Source organism: Lissotriton helveticus, chromosome 2_1, assembly GCF_964261635.1.
Source record: "Lissotriton helveticus chromosome 2_1, aLisHel1.1, whole genome shotgun sequence".
Taxonomy (NCBI): domain Eukaryota; kingdom Metazoa; phylum Chordata; class Amphibia; order Caudata; family Salamandridae; genus Lissotriton; species Lissotriton helveticus.
In genome coordinates this window covers 627,656,188-627,679,433 of record NC_136059.1, presented here as the reverse complement: position 1 = coordinate 627,679,433, position 23,246 = coordinate 627,656,188, and the positions used below count along the sequence as shown (strand labels likewise).

General features: G+C 42.0%; 1 protein-coding gene across 1 annotated transcript in view; it reads left to right on the top strand.

Annotated features, from left to right (window-relative positions):
• Positions 1-23,246, top strand: part of EDIL3 (EGF like and discoidin domains 3) — a 1,767,398-nt gene that overhangs the window by 1,257,541 nt on the left and 486,611 nt on the right. Inside the window, exon 8 of the mRNA XM_078675331.1 lies at positions 20,702-20,857. Coding sequence (XP_078531457.1) covers positions 20,702-20,857 — 156 coding nt within the window. The remainder of the gene's footprint in view (positions 1-20,701; positions 20,858-23,246) is intronic.

Below are 23,246 nucleotides of genomic sequence, written 5' to 3'. Positions count from 1 at the left end.
GCAGACCACTCTTACCCAGTCCAAAGATCAGGGCTTGATCCATCACCATTATTTAGCTCACTGCCCCATCCCAGCTCAGAACCTGGCTGTATGCAAATTAGTCTGTCCCTGGCCCAGTGCATCATGGGAACAGGGCAGACCAAACTACCAAGCCAATTCTTCACCAGAAAGGAGACAAGCTTCCGGGGACCGGTTTCTGCCATTTCAGGCGTCGTCGGCCTGGCTTGCTTGAATCCTGATGGAGCAGTGAGCAAGGGACTCATGTCTGAGTATACCCTTCCATGCTTATGGTGGACAAAATGATTCAGAAAAGGGGGTGGTGATGAAAAGAGTGTCTGAATTAAGCAGACCACTCTTACCCAGTCCAAAGATCAGGGCTTGATCCATCACCGTTATTTAGCTCACTGCCCCATCCCAGCTCAGAACTGAAGCCCAGCTGCAGAAGAAACCTGGTCCTGTTTTCAACCTTCCTGAAAGCACTGCCTGATTTTCTATGCATGTTAACACTTTTCCATTGACTTCAATGGTGCGTAATTGCTCACAAAGTGAATTTTTTTTCGAACTTTGAAAAATTGTAACTATGAAAGTACTGTCGATCAAAGTTATTAATCTTACTTATTACATGAAATTGAGGCTATTTTTATAAATAGGTCTCAGATTTATTCTTGAGTGTTTCGATTATTGCCACTGTGAGTACAACAAATGATTAGCACTACCCTCTGATAAGCCTAACTGCTCGCCAACACTGCCACAAAAATAGTATTAGAATTATCTTCTTTTACCTCTGTATAACAATTGGGAATCCATTGGACTCTCTGCAAAGTGTACTTTTTTTAGTCCACTATATACAAATCCAGGTTCCTGGAAGGTCAGTGGAAATGCAGGCGGTGGTTTTAGAGGGCTTTGTAGGCATGGTCAGGAGCTTGAATTGGCATCTCTTCTGAACCGGGAGTCAGTGGATGTCCTTCAGGTGCTGGGTGATATGGGTGCTCTTGAGCAGGTTGAGGATCAGTCTGGTGGCTGCATGCTAGATCCTCCTGAGTCTTTGCGTGAGTTTGGTGGTGGTGTCTACATAGAATGCTTTGCCGTAGCACAGTCGCACAGTCGGCTGGTGATGAGGGCCTCTGTCACTATCGTTCTGGTGTTAATTGGAAGCCCCTTGAAACCTTTGCGGAGTATTTAGAGCATGTGGAATTAGGCTGAGCGGAAGGCGTTGACCTGACATTTCATTTAGAGTTCACTATCGAGAATGATCCTGAGGTTGTGAGTGTGGTCTTTCAATGTGGGGGGTGGGTCCGAGTTCTGACAGCCACCAGGAGTCATTCTAGAGGGCGGTGTGTCTGCTGCAGCTTAGTCAAGCTTCAGGCAGTGGTGCTTCATCCAGTCTGAAACATTCTTCATACAGTTGTGGAAGTTGGTCTTTGAGGGTGGACCCACTAAGAGCTAGAGGGCGAGTTGAGTGTCGTTGATACAGGAGATTATGTTGATGTGCGATCTGATGATGTTTGTGAGTGGTATCCTGTATACTAAGGGATGAGCCTTGGGGGACACCGCAGATGATGTGCTTGGCTTTCACAGTGAAGAGAGGTAGGCAGACTCTACGGGTGCCCTTCCCCCCATGAGAAAGAATGCCATTCATCTGAGTGCATCGTCTGCAATTCAAATCTGGCTTAGTCGATCAATGAGTGTGTGGTGAAAAATGGTGTTAAAGGCTTCGGAGAGGTGAAGCAGGATCAGGGCAGCTGATTCTCCTCTATTGAGTAGGGTATGGATGTTGTCTGTTGCGGCGAGAAGAGCTGTCTCAGTGCTGTGGTTGGCTCTGAAACCTGATTGGGAAGGGTCCAGTAGGTTGTTTTGCTCCAGGTGTTCAGTTAGTTGGATGTTGATGGTCTTCTCCTGGACTTTGGCGAGGAATGGGAGCAGTGAGGTGGGACACTGGTTCTAGAGTTTGCTATGGTCTGCAGAGAGTTTCTTGAGGAGGGGTCTGATCTCCGCATGTTTCCAGGCATCAGGAAAAGTGGTAAAGCTCTCGTTATATTCATCTCCTGATATGCCTTGCTTTGCATGATAATCTTGCATTGATATTCAAGCAAAGAAACAGTTCTATTTTCTAAGTTCAGCTTTTGCACAACAAATTTCTATGTACCAGTGTAGCTGCTCAGTGGGATAACATGCCCAAAAAGTATTCCACTTCAGTGCACTTCCAATAACTCCCTCCATCAGATGCACTGTTCTTTCCTGCAACATGTCATGTCCGCATCTTTCTCCGCACATAATGTTTCTTAGCAGGAAAAATCTGTGACTTGCTTAATTTTGTAAATAGTAATAATGATAATATAAATGATAACATAAAAAGTATTAAATGGAGGCAGATAGGCTGGTTTGAAGGCAACTAGAAGAATGAGCAGTTGTGGAAGTGTTTACGTTTTATGTCAATATATTCAAATAGAGGGGTTTATTTATTGCAGGTAAATGTATGAAAGTCCTACAGTGCTAATGACGTTGGTGATCCCTTACAGCAATGCTTAAAATGCATAACGAATGAAGTGTTCTACCATTTGAAAAGTTTTATTTCTGTACTGTTGTGCATCTCGTGGTCGATATTGTCTAATACACAATTCTTAGCTATACGAGCTTTAAGTGGTTTAGTTGTGTCCTGGGTCTGCCACTCATTTTAGTTTTCTATGTAAATGCTGGTTTGTTGGCGTCTTGTAGAGGTCTTTGTGCAGTTGTATACAAGACTTTGCTAAACTCCAGAAACAAATTAACCAGGTTTCTCCCTTGAACATATCTGTTGACCACCAATTCCAAAGCTTCTAATTCATCTAGCGCATTCTTTTAGTAGTAACGCAATTCTGTTTTGCATGTGCAGTGCACTCGCTTCAGAATGGAGTGCAATGAAACCCTAATTAAGCTCTCAATAATCATCTGACCGTTGAGGTGAGGCTGACAGCTGGTAGCTCCCATCCTCCTCCTGTCAGCACATGTGGCGCGCGGACCTGGTGGCCCTCTCCTGACATTTTTGGCATGAAAGAACATGTTGCTAATGTTGCTGTACTCACCTTTCTAAAACATCATGATGCAAAAAAAAAACCACACACAATGGTGTCCTTGTGTAGTTCTTTTGTCTTAGTCCACACTAATCAAAAATATTTTAATGCTTTCTGTCCATTTATTTTAGGTTAGTTTTAAGATGTTTACCTAGGATCATTTCATGTGTTACTAATAATATCAAAATGTGCTTAATGTGCATCCTTAAGGAATGGTGAGCAAATCAATGTAACTATAATTCTCTAAATCTGAGTGATGTAGATATGTCAAAGATATAGTCTGTGAGGGAATGACAAATAAAACAAGAGAAACAAATATCTCTTCTTTACTGCTGCTAACCCCCTTTTATCCTGATATGGTAATTCTAGCGCTGGAACACGAAGCAGCACCTTTTGCAGATGTGTAATTGGAGATTTTCATTGGCATATTTGGAATTGCTAATTTCTGTTTACATCGACATAGTGTGGATGTCACCTTTTTGGCGCCAAAATGGTAATTACCTGAATTAGCTGCACGTTGGTCTGAAATGGCATGTTCATTATGACTTTATAATTAAGTTATTTGGCATCTCACTGCTAAGTTATTTGTGTTCACGAGAAGGAATGCTGGCATGTTCAGGCAGCTTTAGTCTCGTTTGCCATATAGGTTATGTGTGCTCCTCTAGTTTTATACAATTAAAGATTTCTCACTAGGGTTTGATCAATTGAAAACATCTCGCCCATTTGGAAATGTATGTAGTTAATATTTACCCTAATTTCCATTGTATAGGGTGTTGGGAATTAAGAGTACCTGAATAGTTGTACTGAGTACTATATGATGGTAACTATATCCCACTCACCTCAGCTCACTTTCCCCATCTTTCTTGCTCTCATCCTTTAACTTTGAGAGCTGTAACTAAAACTGGCCTCTAGTAATAAAAGGTGTCTTTTGGAAATACACTACTTCTCATCGTCTATCCTCCTTTGTATATAGTTTGTCTCAAGAAGACTGAAATGTGAGGTTTGAGAAAACAAATGTGATCTCCCGTAAGAGTTAATCATCCTTCCCTTTCCTGCCCAGCTCTTTTAAAGGGAAACAAGTAATTTCCCAATATACATGTATATCTTTAGCAGTCTGATGGATACAGCATGTTGTCTAGTAGCTTCTCTTGGTGGTTGGCTACCAGAAGACAATTTTGTGAGAGGCAATTGCATGTATATATGTATGTGCATATGCTTAGCACAAACATAACTAAATGGCAGCAGAGTGCTGCCCACTGTTAAAGGAAAATACATTGTCAGCAAGAGAATGGAGAGCAAAAGCTGGATTCTGGGAGTAGAAGTCATGTGTTCCTGCATTTCAGTGTAGTGTTTTTTAAAGCGTTATGTATTCAGCTCTTTCCTAAACTGAAGGAGGGTTAGGGTTGCCCTGATGGGTACATGAGCTCCTGGGTGCCAAGATGTAGAAGGCATGTTGTCTTTTATTTTATTTTTTTATTCCAGTTTAATGGCGTCCTCCTTATTAGTGTGTCAAGTGCCATCATGGAGGGTGAGGTTGTCAGACAGATATGAGGGATTTCGAGTTGTGTTGGCTTTGTCAATGATGCAAATGGTTGTGATCATGGTGGAGCAAGTTGAGCCAGTGGAGTTCCATCGGATAGGTGCTATGTAGTCATATTTCCTTATGTCCTGGATGAGATGTGCTAGGACTTGTAGAATGCCTTTAAGGTGGGGCCAATCTGGGAGGTGATGAAGCAGTGTATTGTCGCCATCCAATAGTAAGAGTACTTAAAGCTTGTACACTTTCTAACAATAATGTTTTCCCATTCTTTGGTATAGAGAGCTGGTAACAGGCCACCTTTGTTTACTTGTAATATGCTTCATGGGAGTGAGGTTAGTAGCCCGGAGTAATTCTCATGCCTTGGGATTATGTCAAAGCTTGGATTTGAAATGTCCAGGTCCATGCCATGTATACATTTTTTTATCTTGTTTTTGGCTGCTTTTCTTGGCAATAACACGAATTCTCTCTTGTTGGGGGTGAACTTCGGGTAGCTGCTAGACATCCAGCTCAGAGTGAGGTGCCCAAAGGGCTCCATGTAGAGTTTGAAGCTGTCAGGAGACATGATGGAACCTTGGTGGACTATGCAGGTGATAGAGATATTCTGAGACATGGAATTGCCTATGTAAATGTACTGGTTTTGGTTGTATAGATAGGAGGAGAACCCATTATGGAATTTGGCAGAGTTTACATTTGAGGCGTCAGGTTGTGGAAAAGGGTAGGATGGTTGAAGGTATTGGAGTTGGCTCAGAGTTCCAGCAATATAAGGAGTGTGGGTCATCTTTCAGCAGTCAGAACAGTGTCATTTATGCTTTGTAAGGTAGCAGTGTCCACACTGCAGCGTGAACTGGAGACAGATTGGTATTGATGTAGGAGATGGTTATCACTGGTGTAGTTTTAGAACTGAATGTAAAAGGCCTTTTTGATTATCTTGTCAATAAAGGATAGGTGAGTTATAGGCCAGTAATTGACAAGGTCATATAGGTCTAATGTGGATTTGTTCAGTGGTGGTAGAATCTGACCTGTCTTGAGATCTTTTGGTAAGCTGCTGTGGTTGAAGGAGATGTTGACAACGGTGAGAAGGAGTGAGAGAGCTTCACCAGAGGTGACTTTGTTAAACAAGCGTAGGACACCATTTTCATATGAGGTGTTTTTAGGGAGTTCAGCAAGTTGAAGAGACCTGCAAGAGATTGTTTTGAAGAATGGCCTTTGTGGGTTGCTACAAGAAGGGGTGGGTCTAAGAGGAGAACCAGGCTTGGGACTGATGGATCTTCTGTTTTATTAATCGAAAAATGGTGGATGTGATTGCATTTCTCTGTGTGGCATGGCATCGGAGAGTCAGGCAGGGGGTTTATGTAGTGTTTAATTGTCTTGAAGAGTGTTCTGCTTCTATTAGCAGCTTCATTGGTGTTATTGGTATAGTACGTGTCTTTTGCTGATGTGAGGAGTAGTCTACATTTTGAATGGTGTAACAGTAGTGCATGTCTTTGGGGGTTCTGTTTTTCTTCCATTTTCAGCAAGACCTAGTAACATGAGGCTGGAAGTTTCAAAGTGTACTTTAGTGTTTTAGTTGCAGCGTGAGTGTTCATATAGTTTTTCCCTAAAATCATTGAAGTTATTTAGAAGGGCGTTTTGTAGTCATGAATTTAGGAGAGCAAGAGATGAGTTTCAGCTCTAAGTTGTCTAACAATACATTGTTGAAGCATGTGAAGGTTTTTTGTTCGCTTTTGGGTTGACCTTGCTGAGGTGTTAAGACACTGAGCAGGCAGATTGGGTGGCAATGTGGTCGGTCCATCATAGGCATATTGGAGGTTTGCATATGGTGGTTGATAATGTTGAGAAGCCGAGGATATGGCTCTTGGAGTCTGTTGACATGGTGACATGCTGTACTATATTAAATATTTCAGTGACAGCTGACATTCATATGACATTTTGGAACAGCATATTCCTCTTATCTGCACAGTTTTATTTACTTCCTCATTTAAGCTTCAAGGGAATATAGCCTGATAAAGATAAGTCAGGCCCTCTAGAAGCTTAGGACAAGTACTCCAAGTTTTCCCAATATTTAATTTCTTTACTGGCATTCCGTTCCCTTTAAAATTCCTATGAGTTGTACCCCCAGTATGCTACATCAGACAGGAAAATAATGTATTCCAACCTTTGGTGTCTAATTTGTTTGATAGTATAATCATTTCAGATATTGCTGTCACAACTCACTTTTTGGACTTGTTTCTAAATTGTTATTTAAAAGATATTTTCTAACAATTAATGTTCAGTAATGCTATTTCCCCCTGAATGACTTGCAACTATTGATTACATTTTGGTCAATGGTATTAACCCTCAGGAAGAGGAGTCTCTTTGCATTTGTGTGTAAGTATTATCAGTTGTCAATTATGCAAGTCAGCTGGAGGTGATGGCATCCCGCTATGGGTAATATATATTTGTATGAGGAACCCCTCAGCAAGTTGCATTTATAGTAATATTCTTTCTACTTTTTCATACAAATGTTATGGGATGCATTATTCCCATAAGACTCATGGTACCATATTTCACTCTGTTAGAGGCACTGAGATGGACTGTGATAAACATGGTCATGGAGGGCATGTTACATCTAAAGAAGAGGAGTGACCAGAGAAAAAGTTTGGAAGTTTTGAATGTTGCTATTGCTAGAGTTCATTTTAGTTATAACTATGAAGTGAAACAAATATAAGCTTGGAAAGCAGTATTCAATGCTAGGAGCCACATGGTTTGAAACAAAGAAAGAATATATTACTCTGTTTGCAAAAGAGTGCAGTTCCAAATGCAATATCTTCCGGATACCTTGATTAAGGTAGTAGTGACATTTAGTCAGGGGAATGAAGAGAGGTGTGAAATAGAACTTTCTAGATAGTAAAGATTGGAAAGAAGTGAGTGGTGGGCAAACCGAGAGACAGACAGTGGGAGAGGCAGGAATAATTTGAGTAATTCACAAGAACAAGTGACAAAAAAAAAGAGTTAAAAAGGGCAAAGGGGGAGACTAATCATGCTTCTAAATGTTGGCAATTGCTGGTGGGGACAGTAAAGAAGACTGGCTAGGAGGAGTGAGAGAAGGCATGCAAAGAGGACTATATGTTTACCAGACAAAAGAATGTCAAGTCTTTATATGGGTGGTTCAGGATGAATGGAGTGAAAAACAAAAAAGATTATTGAGGGGCATGAGGCAGAAAGAACTGGATGGGGCGTGGCCTGTAGTAGTGACCAAGACCAATCAGGAGGGTGAGAGTTAAGAGTGGATAAGAGACAGTAAACACTAGGAGACTAAAAGAGTTGCAATGAATCAGTCATCTCCTATGTGATAGAAATGACCATCACGTAGGGGTTGACTAGCTTTTTTCTGGATTTGTGCAGGTCACACCACTGAAACCTCCATCCTCAAAGTTGTGGCCCATCCTCTAGATTTTTCTGATGAACAGATGTCCTGGATCCCAGTTATCCATGACCTACTGCCAGTCTTTGGCACCCTCATTAAAATTGTAAGGAATAGAATGGGATTTGAAAGAGAAGCGCTATACTGGTTCAGACACTGTCTCTCTGACAGAGTGCCAGTCATGAAAATAGAATACTCTTCTTTACCCCCATCAAAGTCCCTTGTAGAGTATTTTTGGGTTCTACTGTTCCAATCTTATGTGCAAAAATGTATGGTATCTCTATTCTGCAATGTGCTGATAACTTTCAGTTTTACATCAAAACACATCGTAGCAGCAGCTTTAAAACTCTTACCACTTCACTAATGGACATACTGGAACTACAGTAAATTAGTCCAAAAGACTGCATTTTTCCAACTCTCCCCTGCACTGAACAGGAATTTCTAGCTGCATGGTCAAACCATTTCAATGCCCGACCTCACACCATGGACTATCACCTTAGGTAAGTCACCTGACATCAAGCGCCACAAACTAGTTCACCTTGATTTACACAACAAAGAGATATGTAAGAATTACAGATTCCAACTAAACCTTCTTCATTTTCTCAAGTCTTTCCTCCGAGAACAAGACCACAAGCTGGACGTTCAAGTCCTAGAAACCTCATTTATGGACTATGGAAGTGTGCTGCTGACTGAACTGCCTAAATGTTATCTAGCTCCCATCAAAGCAGTCCACCACCGGAAAGAAGAAAGAGTCCCCAGGCAAAATAAACTCAGTGCATCACACCAGTATATTTCTTACCAGAATAGCTTCCCAAGAACCATCACATACAATGTCCCTTATGTGAATAAACCTGAATGCTTATCTTAAAAATGCCAGCTCTGTGGTAGAAACAGTATATTAAAAAGCTTAGTTCTGATCTAGTTCCAAACTTCCAGATTCAAAAAATCTTCCACCCTGAAAGAATCATACTGAAATACTGACTGCTATGCCAAAACGCATACGGCAGGCCATATCAATTTCTTCTTTTAAAATGGACCTCTAACAGAATTTTCTAAAATACATTTCATGTCGATCTGCTTATTGTAAACGGTGTTCTTAAATCCTGTACCTCAAAGATAAAACCTTCCCTTTGAAGACTTAGATTTTATATTTTCCAACATGATATTTCGTTGTGTTATTGTTGTTCTGTCTTTTGTCTCTGTAAAGCTCTCTGTTGCCATGTCCAGGGCCAAGGCCTGCTATATTGAAAACCTAGATACATAAATACAATAGCCAGTGAGTTACAGGAATTCAGGGTGGGTAATAGTAGAGTAAATAAAGTAACCTGGGTGGGAGACGTAGGCAATTAGGAATGAAGTTAAGAGTTTGAAAGAAGCTGTGAAAGAAGCGAAGCTGTAGATAGATGGATGTGAGAATGTATTAGAAGTTGGGAGGGTGGAGTAACAATGTGCATGGGGATTGTTGGAAAGTGGATTATTGGTAGGGATAACGAGGAGCTTACCACTAATAACAAGGCCATAAGCACAATAAAATGTTCAGTCAAGGTCTCAATACATTTTTTCCTTGCTCAACTCTTGGTTGCTGGTAATGAGCAGGCAAACTTAACTTAGGGGACAAGAGAGCAAACCTTTAAAAAAACACCTATGCATTACATAATTAGGATACAATACACAAGAAAAATCCATCACCAATGTATGCAAATAGGTTATATTTTTATGAACAAATAGACACCAAAATGACAACAATCCAATGTAGGGAACCGGAGATGTGACTTTTTAAAGACTGAACACTTTCTAGTGCTTAAAAACCAATACCACCAACTTGAGACATTTGGTAACAATTGACAGGGACGAAGTCGAAGTTTAAGTCCTACCGAGGGGGAGACCTGGTTGGATACAATAGGTCTGAGGGCTCAGTCAAAATTTTACCTTTGCACCTAGAAACCTTTCTGGAGGATTTTTCTTGATGTCGAGCACTGTTCCTCTTCAGGCCTGATTCGCGTCGATGTCGTTGGCTTGGATCAGCACGAGCCTTCAGTCAACTCCGAGAAGTTTAGAGCTCCAGAGATTTCAGGGGGACAAACCTGAAATCCAGGCCGTGTCACGGTTAAACGTAGTCTGCTTGACTCTCATGTCGGTTCGGTCACCTTTTGGGTCTTTTTCTAATAGTCACTCCAGACTTCTGGAACTTCTTCCTGAAGTTTCTCTTGTAGGTTCAAAGTGTCGAAAACACCCATCCTAGGGTCTAGAAGCTCTGAAATGGGCCTTGGGCTGTTGGGTCTACGTTTCCTACAATGCACCTGGCCAAATCCTAAAAAGTCCACCAGACGCACTCCAGGATGGTGACTTCTTGGTGGAGATGTTGAAGGTGGGCTCTGTTAAACTTTAGGCTGTCAGGGAGTCCACACCCTAAACCTTATTAAACCAGGCAAAGTCCTTGGGGCTGTAGTACCAGATTGTCCAGCAGGTGCACTACTTTAGAGTGCACTTATTTGAGTGCAGATTAGGGTTCCAGCAGGACAGTCTTTCTTTTCCTTGCTTTGTCAGGCAGTAGATCTGAGTTGCTTGGCAACTCTTTCTTGTTTATTCAGTGTTCTGTGACTTTAAGCAAAGGGTCACCCCTGACCAATGGGGTGAAGGGTGCCACCCTCAGGTATGACCACTTCCTCAAAAGTGTGGCATATACTTGTCCCAGAAAGTACTATGCTTCTAAAATCCAAAATGGCGAAACTTTCTCCTGGAGGGTTATATCGGGCTAAGCCAACCCACTGGTGTGGCTAAGATTCTCGAACACTCCACCACCATCCTTCCCCCCTAGCCCCTTCACTAATCTAATTGCATGGGTTCCTGTGTGGCTGGGTGTGCAGGATGTGGGGTGAGTCTGTGCTGTCCTAAAGTGTAATTCTGCCTTTGAAGACCAGTCTGGCAACTCCACCCCATCCTGCCTTTTGCTTCTACAGCTGCAGTTCTCTACCCACAAGAAATTCTTTGTCACTCTAGCTGGCTGCTTCACACCTCATAAAGACAACTTGCCTCAGCCTGACAGAGGCTGGCTAATCAGGAGAGGGTAACTCAAAGGCTGGAATTTGGCTTACAGAAAATAAAGTTCTATGATTTATTTTCTGTAATAGTTATAAAAAATCTAATAATTAAAAGTTGTTGGATTTATTTTAACTGTTAATTTAAGTCTTTAAATGACATTTCTAACTCACTCCTGTCTATATTTATACTTAAATAAAATATTCCAGTGTTAGCCTAAGGGGCTATAGTTGTCTTCAATAGGGGGAAAACGAAATTGGCAGTTATAAAAACAACACTTATAATGTCCCTGGTAATAGTTATAAGACAACCTCCCTCTGGGGCACCTAGGGGAGAACTTAGGAATGACTTATAAGTAAAAATAAGGTTGTTTGAGACTTTGTAACTGCCTTTAAATCCAACGTCGAATTTGCATATACATGTAATGTAAAGGCAGCCTGAAAAGCAGTGATGTCTTAAAAATTACAGAAGGAACTCACTAATGCACACTTATGCACATTAAGTCTACTGGGCATCTAAACCCGCATACCCTATTATATACTAGGGACTTACAGCTACACTGTCAGTACCAATTGTAATTACACCTAAATACCATATATATATCTTATAATCAGAGCACTGGTGCTGGGTCTGGTAAGCAGAGCCCAGGGCACCGTCAGAGTCAGTTACCACCAGTACCAAGAAAAATAGGGGGGTGATCAGGGCAAAAAAGGATGACTATGTCACAGGGACCAGACACCCACTCAACTACTCTAGCTCCTGGATACCCTCACAGGTGGCTCTGCACTCTACAAATCGACATAACATACCTAACCTCTAATGCAGCCAAACCACTTAAAACCTACAGGAGACACAGAAGAAAATGAGGTTAATGGGACTGTTTGAGACTCTTGACGACTGTTGTCAGCAATTTGAACACAACTTGAAAAAAAGGTATTTGTAACTACAAAATGTTCCTTTTCGAAGTGTGCCTAAAGCAGCGTATGATGTACACAGAGCACATAATCCAGTTACAGTTTAATAACAAGATTAAGAAAACAGAACTAGATACAAGTATGTGGACGACAGCAGTGCCATGTGGTGAGCAGGGTTGCCACCTGACCGGCTTTCTACCGGTACCACCAGCATCCCTATAAAAATAAGCAAAAGCAACTACAGCTATTATTTTTAGCCCTTATCTGTAAATAATTAAAAAAGCTAATACAAACAAAAAACAGTTTTTAAATATGTTCTAAAGGTGCACTAACAATCCCTGGCTAATAATTAAAGTAAACAGAGGCAGAACAATCATGTCACAAATGAATACATAAGATCTTGTTTTTTTGTTCAAAGTTCTACTTATTATCAAGACCTGACCTTTGCTTACTCTTAAAATAACAACAAACGGCCGGCTGAGCCTGCTGTACCCACCCCTGCCACGAGGGCGTGGGCGAGAGGCGGAAGTGGAGAAGTGAGAGAAGGAAGGGCAGACATTCTTTCGTGAGAGACGAGGAAACATGCTGTGGGTCTATCTCTGCACTGAAGAGAGGTCAATAAGAACGTCATACGCCTCTACTTCCGAGGCCGCTGTGCATCAGGCGACGACAACAACCTCCCCCCAGCCCATTATAACATTTGAGAAAAATACGTTATTCTAAAACGTTGAAACCCTTGGGACACACAACGGAAAAACTTGGACGACTGAAGGAGTTGGGCACATTTCTAAATCTGTGTTTGGCCTTTTCCATAAAATGTTAAATTACAAGCCAAATGTATTCTAAAATGTAGCCGTCAAATTGGCATTTGACTTAGGGGTCAACAAAATGCTGAAATGTTCATTCGAATAGTAGAGCCATGACCTAAAATACCAGTGCGCACATGACATCTAGTGGCTGGAAGGCAAAACAAGCCGTTAGCAGTTATTTTAATAATAAACCAAGCTTGGCTACCACCGACGCCAGGTGTTCAACAGGTCTTTTCTGCTCAATATATATATATATATATATATATATTCTGAAAATATTTTCAGCGACTGAAAGGTAGTCCTGTCAAACGAAATGTAAGTCTAGCCTTGCAGAAACAATATCATATTGCAATACCCTCAACCAGTTTTTCAAATATCTGCGGCACTCCATACTATAGTAACACAACTTGCAGTTTTAGAAATAGGCAGGATAGCTTCGTTTGCACCTTTATTTATTGTTGCTATTTCTTGTAGTATGAAATTAGGTAAACCCTGCTTGCACCATGGCAAGTATAACTCGTCCTGCTTTCATGATCATGTCCTATGGCTACCTTATAGAAGGTGAATACAAAACAATGTATCCACTTTTTAAAGGTAAACGGGTTTGTTCCGGGTGTACAACACAAGTATATTCGCGGCTCTATGCGGTTATTCCTCATTGAAGTGAAAACTTGTAATCTGTTAATTTGGCAACATGATGTCCGCCATTAGTCTCTGCTATTATTTATTTATTTATCTATATGTATCTCCATCCTAAATGTAAACCAAGGAATTGAGCACTGAGAGGCAGAGGAAGAGTAGAGAGGCAACGAGGGAGTGAGTTGGCGGTGAGGGTCAAGAACAGGCCATCGTGTTCTGCACTGTATGGCCAACCTTTATGGGCAATAGTAGGTGTTGAGCTTTCCTGAAACGGCATCAGGCTTTATTCTTAGTTTAAGGTAAGTAGCAGTGAGCTCTTGCCCCCAGAAACTGCATCAGTCAATATGATTTCTGTAAACTTTAGGAATAGAAGGTAATGAGGCATGGGGATATCTAAGAGTACACGCTGGTGTGTATCGGGAGTTTCTGATCTGAAGTTAGGTTGGTCTGGGATGTATGTCACTACAACGCATGCTTTTCCAACGCATGCCATTACGACGCAGGTTTTACAACACAAGTTGTTACAACGACTTGCGTTGGGGGCGCTGGATAGTGAATAGTTTAATTTACTATTCCAACTCCAGTCCCCGTGGATAGTAGGGAAGGTGTTGGATAGTAATTAAACTATTCCCTCTCCTAGAGCGCCCTCCAGCATAATTCGTTGTAATGACTTGCGTTGTAAAAGTTGCTTCGTAATGGTAGTGCGTTGTAAAAGTTGCGTTGTAAAGGATGTTTCCCGTTGGTCTGGAATGATGCGGGACCTTGAAAGTGGCACATAGAAAGTAAGTTAGATGTAAGCATTCCCAAGAAGCCAATGTAGACCACTTGATCCTGGTTTGGCATGGTAAGGAAGGCGGAGAGCTATGTGTGTACAACATGGCAAAGTGATCAATAATGCCTTCATTCGCCCATAATATGTGCCACCTTCCTCGCAAACAAAACTCTAGATTCTCTTCTAAGTACACCTGTGCATCTCAATGTCTTTATAATCTTCACCACCAAGGTTGTGAGTTTCAAATGGCTTAAAATCAGAAAATTCCACCAGTACCTCAAATTATGGACAGGATAATAATAATCTAATAAATGGAGGGGCTATAATAATGCTAGACTGTTGCAAGAGCTTTCCCGTGTGATTTACTCACTACACCATCACTCTAAGGCCCAAATCATTAATATTGGCTCTTACGTCTTTCCAAACTGGTCAGAAGTTCGCCCTACTTTCTCTTTAATTCCAATTTGGAGTTAAAGAGACAAGATAACTGCAACATACAAATAATTCCAAAAACCTAAAACTAGTAGTTAAGTCGCCCTTCACTATAGCAACCAATGTCGTAGACCAGCACCGCATCGTGCCCCAAATTCTCTATGTGTTTGGCTAATCTGCACCTCTTTACAAGCTCTCAAACCTGCATGCGCCTCTCCAGGTGAGCCTCTGCCCGCTTCTTTTGAATATCCTGTTTATCGTTGTCAAGGCAACGCCACTTCCTGTCTGCTCCAGTTAAAATGAGACATCAACACCCCTCTCTCCGATCTTGACGATCCAGGACCATAATCCTGCCACTTGGCACATTTACACTCACCGTCCTATAAATCCTACAATCAGAGTGTAATTATTTAATGTAAATGCATATCATTAACAATCATTTGCAAACTGTTGTCAGTTTTCCTCTCCCACTGCTCAGATCATCATGGATCGTCAATTACCTTCAGGCAGCCATCCAGACTGCAGCTGTTGTTTGCCATGTGATGCTACATGCGCTCTTCTAAACGCTCATAGTTTACAATAAGTACAAATAATTGTTTCAAAACATCCTAGACATAATGAACGGCTATATCGATGTTCTTGCTCGTCGGCGCTTAAAATCGACGTTTAATATTTATCTTCCAAAATAATACATTGTAAAAATGGCCACAATCAGAAACATTGGCAGGACCATTTTTGTGGGAATTAATGTATGTTTCCTGGGTAAAAAAATAATAATCCTGTCCAGTGAAACATAGCATAGGGACCTGGCAGAAGGAAATGCCAAGCTATTTATTTGACTAATCCTCTTCATTTATTTTGTCACTTTAGTCCTTTTATTGTTAAGCATTCCTGTAACATTCACGGGTCGGAGCAATAAACCAAACCTTTCTATGGCCCTAATCCGCCCCATCAGTGATTTGTTGGAGGAAATGTACATTTGAAGGACCACTCTTACAGTGTTAGTATAACAATGACCTTCAAATCCAAGCTCCCTCCTTTAATTCAGACGCATTCTTCACATCATTTTCCTTACACGTCTTGCTGTTCTGCAAGAACTGTGTTAAAAAACACCGAGCAGCTGCTTTGTCACTTCCTAATGCATTTTTTAATCCAGGCCATGTGCCTTTGTTTGTGGCTTCTGACTGCATGTATTTTGCATGTTCAAAAGGCTCACATTTCTAATCATAGTCACCGAGCATACAGGCGCTCTTTACAAGTATTGGAATTCCACCCGAATCGGTGACTATAGGGGCCATTTTGCCGCTCTCAACTCTGAGTGTCCCAGTGATTATTGATAGAAAATGACCGGTTGAGCAAGATCAGGTAATGCGCAGCAACAATGTACAGTTCAGTGCCCCGCTCATGGCAGAGCTGCTGCATGAAGTAGACTCTTGCCCACAATGGCTCCATTGTGGTCTTTGAGCCCTGTGCTCCATCTCACGGGTGAGTCGCTGCTATACCCTCAATCAGGATTGTATATTTCTGTGTGGATAGAGTTCCCCTGTTTGTTTCCTTTATTCGTTACCATTATGTATGGTACTGTGAGCAGTGGCGGTTCCTCCGCTAAGGGATGAGGACCGTCGACCCACTGCTCAGTGAACAGTGCAAAAAAAAATAATAACATTTAGAATCGGAGACCGGCCGGGCGGGGCGGGCTAGGCTCGCTTCTGCCAGAGCAGAGTGAGGAGTGGTTAGCAATCCCTAAGTGCGCATGGAGGTTTGGCTGGGTCTTTTGGGCTGACCAAACCGTCATGCGCACTTAGCATGTTCTCCACTGGGCTGTCTTGCACAGCCCGGTGGAAAACATGCCCAGCTCTCAGGCACTGGCCTGTTTGGCTCCTTAGACCAATCATGACACTGCTGATGCAGCGTCATGATTGGCTGGGAGAGGCAGGGAGCCTGGGTGCTTCCAATTCCGTAGATAGAGGAAAGGCAGCTGCGACAGCCACAGGTAAGTTGATTTTTCATTATTTTTTGATCTCCGGCCCCACCACCCACGTTCCAAGGCATCCACCCTGGCCGTGAGTATTTAATCTAATTTATTCTGGTCTATGCACTTGGTGAATTCCCACTACCTTGCATGCTGTAATTCATAGCCTGCGGTAATCTTTACATTAATTTCAGGCAAAAGTAGGTATTTCTTTATTCTCCAACTCAGTTAGCCTAAGCTCACAGTAGTTTACCTACCCTTACCTGTGTTTGGATTTTCTTAGGCCCCACAGGCCATCACAAATCTTGAAGAGACCCTTTTATCCATTGTAAGGTCGAAACGACGTCAATACACTTTACAAACAAGCCACCTGCCATTTCATAAATGATATGTTGATACTCTAGTGTCTGTTGTAATGGAATAGAATTCTGTGTGTTTTTTGCATGCCAGCGTTGTGTTGTACCTCATTGTTTTTTTATCTCAAATTTGGTTGTGGTTGTTCCTCACATAGGGTCACTTTCCACTTACTGTGTCCAAGCATTGACTCTAGGGTCCAATTTATGATGTAAATAAATCTGCTCTCTCCACTGGACCATACTGTTTGAGCATAAGAAATGTTGCTATTTTTATCCAATATCCTGGCTACAAATGAGCTCTGTGTGTACCCTTGTGATTATTTGTGTACTGCTCATGTTCACATGGACATTTGGGTTGCTCTTGTTTGTTAAATACATATATAGCGAGGACCACAGCAGTAATGGTCTTTGATATTACCGCTTTACCCGTTCTCGGGTTCCTCCTGTTTTTCCTTGCATTCTATCATGTCAGACAGAGACGCTCCCCTTTATACTGATAAATATGTAGCAAAAGTGATCAGCAGAACCTCATCCTTTCTAGTACACCTACTTTATCCAATCCTAAACAAGTCCTATTAGAAACATTCAAGAACTCACAAAAAGAGGCATGTAAGGACAGAGCTTTGTGATCGTATTATTACAGAATATTTGAAAACAGTCATAATACCTCTAGGCCTTCAGGTCTGCAACATACTTGGACTTTTTTGAGAAGGTAAGACGTTCAGTGGACGGTTTAACCAATGTTGCCATTACTTACTGTAGACAGTGGATGGTATTGGGCATTGAAACAACCTTTAAAAACAGTAAATAGGAACTGAAGGACATTTCTGAGTTAGGAAATGAGCTCCCAGGTACTGATAACTTGATAGAGAGTAGAGCAGGCTTAATAAGTCCATTACACACCTGGACTGGAATCAGCAACCAGCCCTGACAGATTGCTGCTTGACTGATCTGGGAGAGGGGGGCTAGTGCGAAGCACCACTTCCGATTTTGTTACAGGGGGTGATATTGCGGCACTGCTGCAAAACGAGCACCCAGTAACAAAACAGGCCCCGTGGGTACAAAACTGTCCCCCAGCTCCACGGCCCACCCGGAAAACTCCCGGTGCTTGCTACAGCCAGGTCCGTTGCTGAGTTCAGTGAGATGAAACTCAACAAGTATGGAGACAAGGCCACTAAAGATATCAAAAACTTTACTAAAGAAAAGACATGTACTATAAACAACTCATCCTTCCAACAAGACACAGACCAGGAGTGGACACAAGAACCCGAGAATAGTCTCTTTCTTTGTATCCTCAGCAGGATCTGATGATTCTGACCCTGTAGAAGGGACAAAGATTTTTTTAGGATTAGACCAGAGAGAGAGAGGTAGAAAGCAGAAGCAATGGAACCAAAACCAGAGGTATAGACAAACATGCAGGGAATATTACAGATAGGGTCCGAAGGGACTTTAAATACATCCATTGTTTGAGTATTCAGACCATTCCCAAATGTTATTTGTCGAAACAAATGTTTGTCTCTAAAGAGATTCCACTGCTCAGTAAAGGACATGTTGTATTGTTTCATCCTTGCTTGGCTTCGTATGACTTTCCTTGAGGGGTCGGACACTATTGGTCTCTCATTTTTCCTCTAATATTGCTCATTGCATCTGTAACGCATATGTTTTCCACACCTATTTTGTATTCTCCATCAGATGGACATGGAATGCTCTAGGCTTCAAACCTCACTCTCACAAGCTGCCATATTTATCATTGGTGTGCTCCCAAGGATGCAGTTCACTGTTGCCGCACGTCCAGCTAGCTGCCCCTCTCATTGCAGAGCTTCTCCGTGGACCAGCTTCTTGCCCACAATCCCTCCATTTGGATCTTTGAGCCGTGTTTTCCTTATCGCGAGTGTGTTCCTGCTATACCCTCAATCAGGATCGTATATTTCTCTATGGAAAGAATTCGGTTTCCCTTTTTTCATTACCATTATGCATCGTACCATGAGAATGTAATCTGATTTGATTTGGTCTATGTACTTGGTGAACACAGTCGCGGCCGATATGACTCGCAGGTGGAAGGGTGAGGGTGGGGGACGCATGGGGAGGGGGGCGTACGGGAGGAGGTTTAATTTAAAAAAAAGAAAAGTTGTTAACTTACCTTTGCCGTCTTGTCCCGTGTCGTCTTTCTGTGTCGTCCTCACTGTCTACAACAGGAAGCAGCCGCAGGCAGCCTCCCTCCCCTCCCCTAAGCCAATCACAATGCTGCAATGGCAGCATTGTGATTGGCTGGGGCGCCGACCCCACTAGCGCCTATGGGATGGCCATTTTCTCTATGTAGGCAGCATGCAGCCTACATAGAGAAAATGCAGAGTGCGGATGACCGGTTTGGTGGGCCCTGGGGCCGACCAAACAGTGAGCACCCACAACTGTGGGCTTACCACTCGTCCCCTGCCTCCGAGCAGGACCGCCCCCAACCAAACCCTGCCTTCTGCTTTCTCGCAGTGCAAGAAGCAGAAACATAAAATGGTATTTAAAATACACTTTTATGTTTCTGCTTCTCGCACTGCGAGAAACAGTGGGACGGCGCTCCATGGAGGAACCGCCCCTGGGTGAATTCTCACCACTTTGCATGCTGTAATTCACAGCCTGTGGTAATAACCGAATTTATTCTAGGTCAAAAGGAGGTAGGTATCTCTTTATTCTCGCATTCAGTCGGCCTAAGCTCTTAGTAGTTCCCCTACCCTAACTGTACTTTGCATTTTCATACGTTTCTCAAGCTATCTCAATTCCCAAAGAGACCTTTTTATCCATTGTAGGATCGAAACACTTTCGACCCTCTTTGCAAACAAACCACCTGCCATTTCATAAATGATGTGTTGAAAGAAAAGTATGTATCTGTTTTGATGGAATAGAATTATGTGGTTGTTTACATATCAACATAGCGATATATTTCACTATTTTTTCACTCACAAGTTTGGCTGTTCCTCACATGGGGGTCACTTATCACTTACTTCTCTCAAGCATTGATTCTAAAATGCGAATTATGATGTGAATAAATCTGCTCTTTTCCAATGGAACCTACTGTTTGAAACTCTGTATTATTTTTATAAATTGTACTAATCACATGAATGTTACTGTTCTTACACAATATCTTAGCTACAAATGAGTTCTGTCTGAACCATTGTGATTGTTTGTACGAGAATGTAAAGCAATATATTCTTTGAACACATTTTAAACAGCTTTGTACGCACATATATTTTACGATGCCATTTTAAAGTCTAGAGGTTTGTGTTCATGGCTATTCAAAATCAGGCAGGTCCATTTAGTCTTTCTTTCTTCTTAGCTTGATATATTGATATATAGAGTACCATTCAATTGTCCAAGAATCACCATCTGTAATAAGATTTGGTGGTGATCGAACTCTTTGAAAAACATATATATATATATATATATATATATAGTTGTTTGCATTTTTAGGTTCGTTTTTTCTGCTTGTTAACCATTGATATGTTTTTTATCATGTGTCCCATTACGTCATTTACTCAGTAATGCCAAGCTTTTTTAATTTACGCTCAAATAGCTGAAAGCTACGTTCACCCCAAATAATGCCTCTGGTTATTTGATCATTCCTGTAGACAGTTCTCCCATTTGTGATTAATAGGAAATGCCTGATTTATTCTCAAATATTGCTCTCCTTGGAGGGAAGCAAATAGATTTATTGAACATGACCAGGTTGTGAAAACTGCCTATAATGAGAAATCGAGGTTTGACAACTTTCCTTTTGGTGCTGCAGATAAACCTACAACGAAAAATGAGGGTTACTGGAGTTATAACACAAGGAGCCAAGAGGATCGGAAGTCCAGAATACATCAAGTCATACAAGATTGCATATAGCAACGATGGCAAGTCCTGGGCAACATACAAAATTAAAGGAGGCAAAGAAGACATGGTGAGTGTGAGCCGCACATGATTTAAAATGGGACATTTTGGCCCAATATTCTACAGACTTTAACCTGTTACTCCATCTGCGTATAGTCTTCGCATTGCATTCACCTCGAGGTGTGAATCAAATAATTATTCATGGATCAGTATCCCAGATTTCCTGACATGCCATAACTGTGCTGCAGTTCAACACTCCCCTACGAGACCCATTCCCCTTTGTATCATCAAGGTCGATGACCCTACACTGAAATTCCATGTCTGGGGTCCATTTGTTATTAAAGAAGACAGCCCCAGAAATGCAAAGGGCCACTCTGGGACCATAGATGTAAGCGGGTTCAGATGAGTAAGTGCATTGATTAGGTGGTTTTGCTACCTCCAAGAGTCTCTTTTCTGGAAAGTCCTGGGGCCAAACAGTATCTCCCCCTATGGTGCCCCTCCAGCGCATCCTATCTAGCTCAGTTTGAGTGTCACTAGGCTCGGTAAAAAGGTACAATGCTGTGGGGTTGGTCTTGTATCAGGTCAGGTTTACTACAACTCTATTGGGTTCTACTCTGTTGGGTTGTATCTTGGCCCTAATACTACATAAGCTTAGATTGAGAAGGCATTTTGCATTTTTTGAGTGCTACATCGTGGGATAAGTAAATCCTGTCTGCGCTTACTGCATGCTGTATCAGAGAATGGACGTAACATGACTTGGCTGGTGTCTTGGAGCCCACAGCAGTCAAGTGCTGATACTACATGTTGTGTAAGAGGGCATGTGGAATGAGAGTGTTGGGTTTGGTGTAATTATAAGTAATATGGGAGAACTTCGCATGCATTTGAGATGATAGCTTCAGGGTGGACTCCATTAGACTAGGCAGTGTTTTGGGGATGAATGGATGCAGAAATACTCATAGCAAACAGAGAGTACATATAATTGGAACAATACATAACTTATTAAACATTTGGAGTCCCAGGATGGACCCAGGGAAGACGACTGTAGTCCTCTGGTGGTTGGGGCTTATTGATTTGAAAGTTCAAATTAAAAGTTCAGATACAGTTTGTACCTTTCAATTCGCACACTGTAGATCTCGTTAGGGTGTTGATGTGGCTGTTGGAAAGGTGGCACACATGGACGTTTGATAGCCAACCTGTTAAATAAGAGCTATGTTCATTGGTTAGTTTAGGCAACAGTGTATCATTGCATGTGCCGTTACTTTTCCTTGGAGCTTCCTGTGCTATTCTATAAGTGTGGTTTTTCCACATTTACTCGGGCGTTGTGTAGTGAGGTACTGGAAGGTGGCCTCAGTTGGGGTATCCTATTTTAAAAGTGAGTAAGGTTCATGGGACACATTCATTTTTATGGGATATTGGGCCTCCCCCTTCCCCATGTCTGGCTGGGAGATTAGACTGGTGAATTGTTTTTATGGGGTAATGGCATAAACATAGGGTGGTATACATTTTAGCTAGGGTTTCATGGCCGTTGTCAGCCTCTCTCTCTCCATTGCATATATGGGGGTTGCTATCGGCGCAGGTTGTGTGTTTTGACCTACATGTGCACAGGACAATGTATAAGGAGAGGGCGTGTCACAATTGAATATTGTTGGCGATCGCAACATGCACTGGGGTCACGTGCATACCCAAATAGTCCCAACACACGGCATGCAACGTGACCCTTCCTAGGGTCACCAAGTGTCTTGACTATGCCCTTTTGTAGACTTCTTTTTGCACTAGCTTTGGGCTTCTTTTTATCGTTTTTTTAGGCGCTTCCTTAGATCTCATGTTACCTTTCTAATTTTTTTATCAGGGCAAAAATGGAGGTGGTCAGAAAGAAGTCCTGTGGCCTCCGTGTGCTTCTGATATTGTGGTGTCTGAGATTGGACTTACTGCCTTTCAGTTGGTGTATGTAAGGTCTTGTGTATTGGCTGATTGCTAGGCCTGCTACTAGGGTGAGCCTATTCCTATGTTGTAATCCCACACTGAGCTGTGATGGATCTTGTGGACTCTCTTTTCCCCAGCATCCCCCTCTCTCTCGGACTATGTCTTTCCCATGATATTTGGACCTACGATTCTCAGTTGTGGTCGGGGACTTCTAACTGGTGACATGCTTCTGTTGTTATTCTGAAGGGACCTGACCCGGCAAACAGGCATTGGATACTCGTAAAAATGTTTGAGGGAAAAGGAGGGGGCAGAAGATTACTTCATGGGGGTCTGGTGTGAAGTCAGAACTTGTCAAAATGTATCCAATTGAAGGTGCTGGACTGCAACAGTTGGCTATTTGGGCAGACATCCACTCCCAACTTTACTCTGCGCCAAGTGTCGCTTTGCAACCTGCCTGATCTTTTGCAGTGGAGGTTCATTTTTTTATTTTTTTTTATTTTGAAAGTTTTGTATAGCGCGAACAAGATCTTTACAGA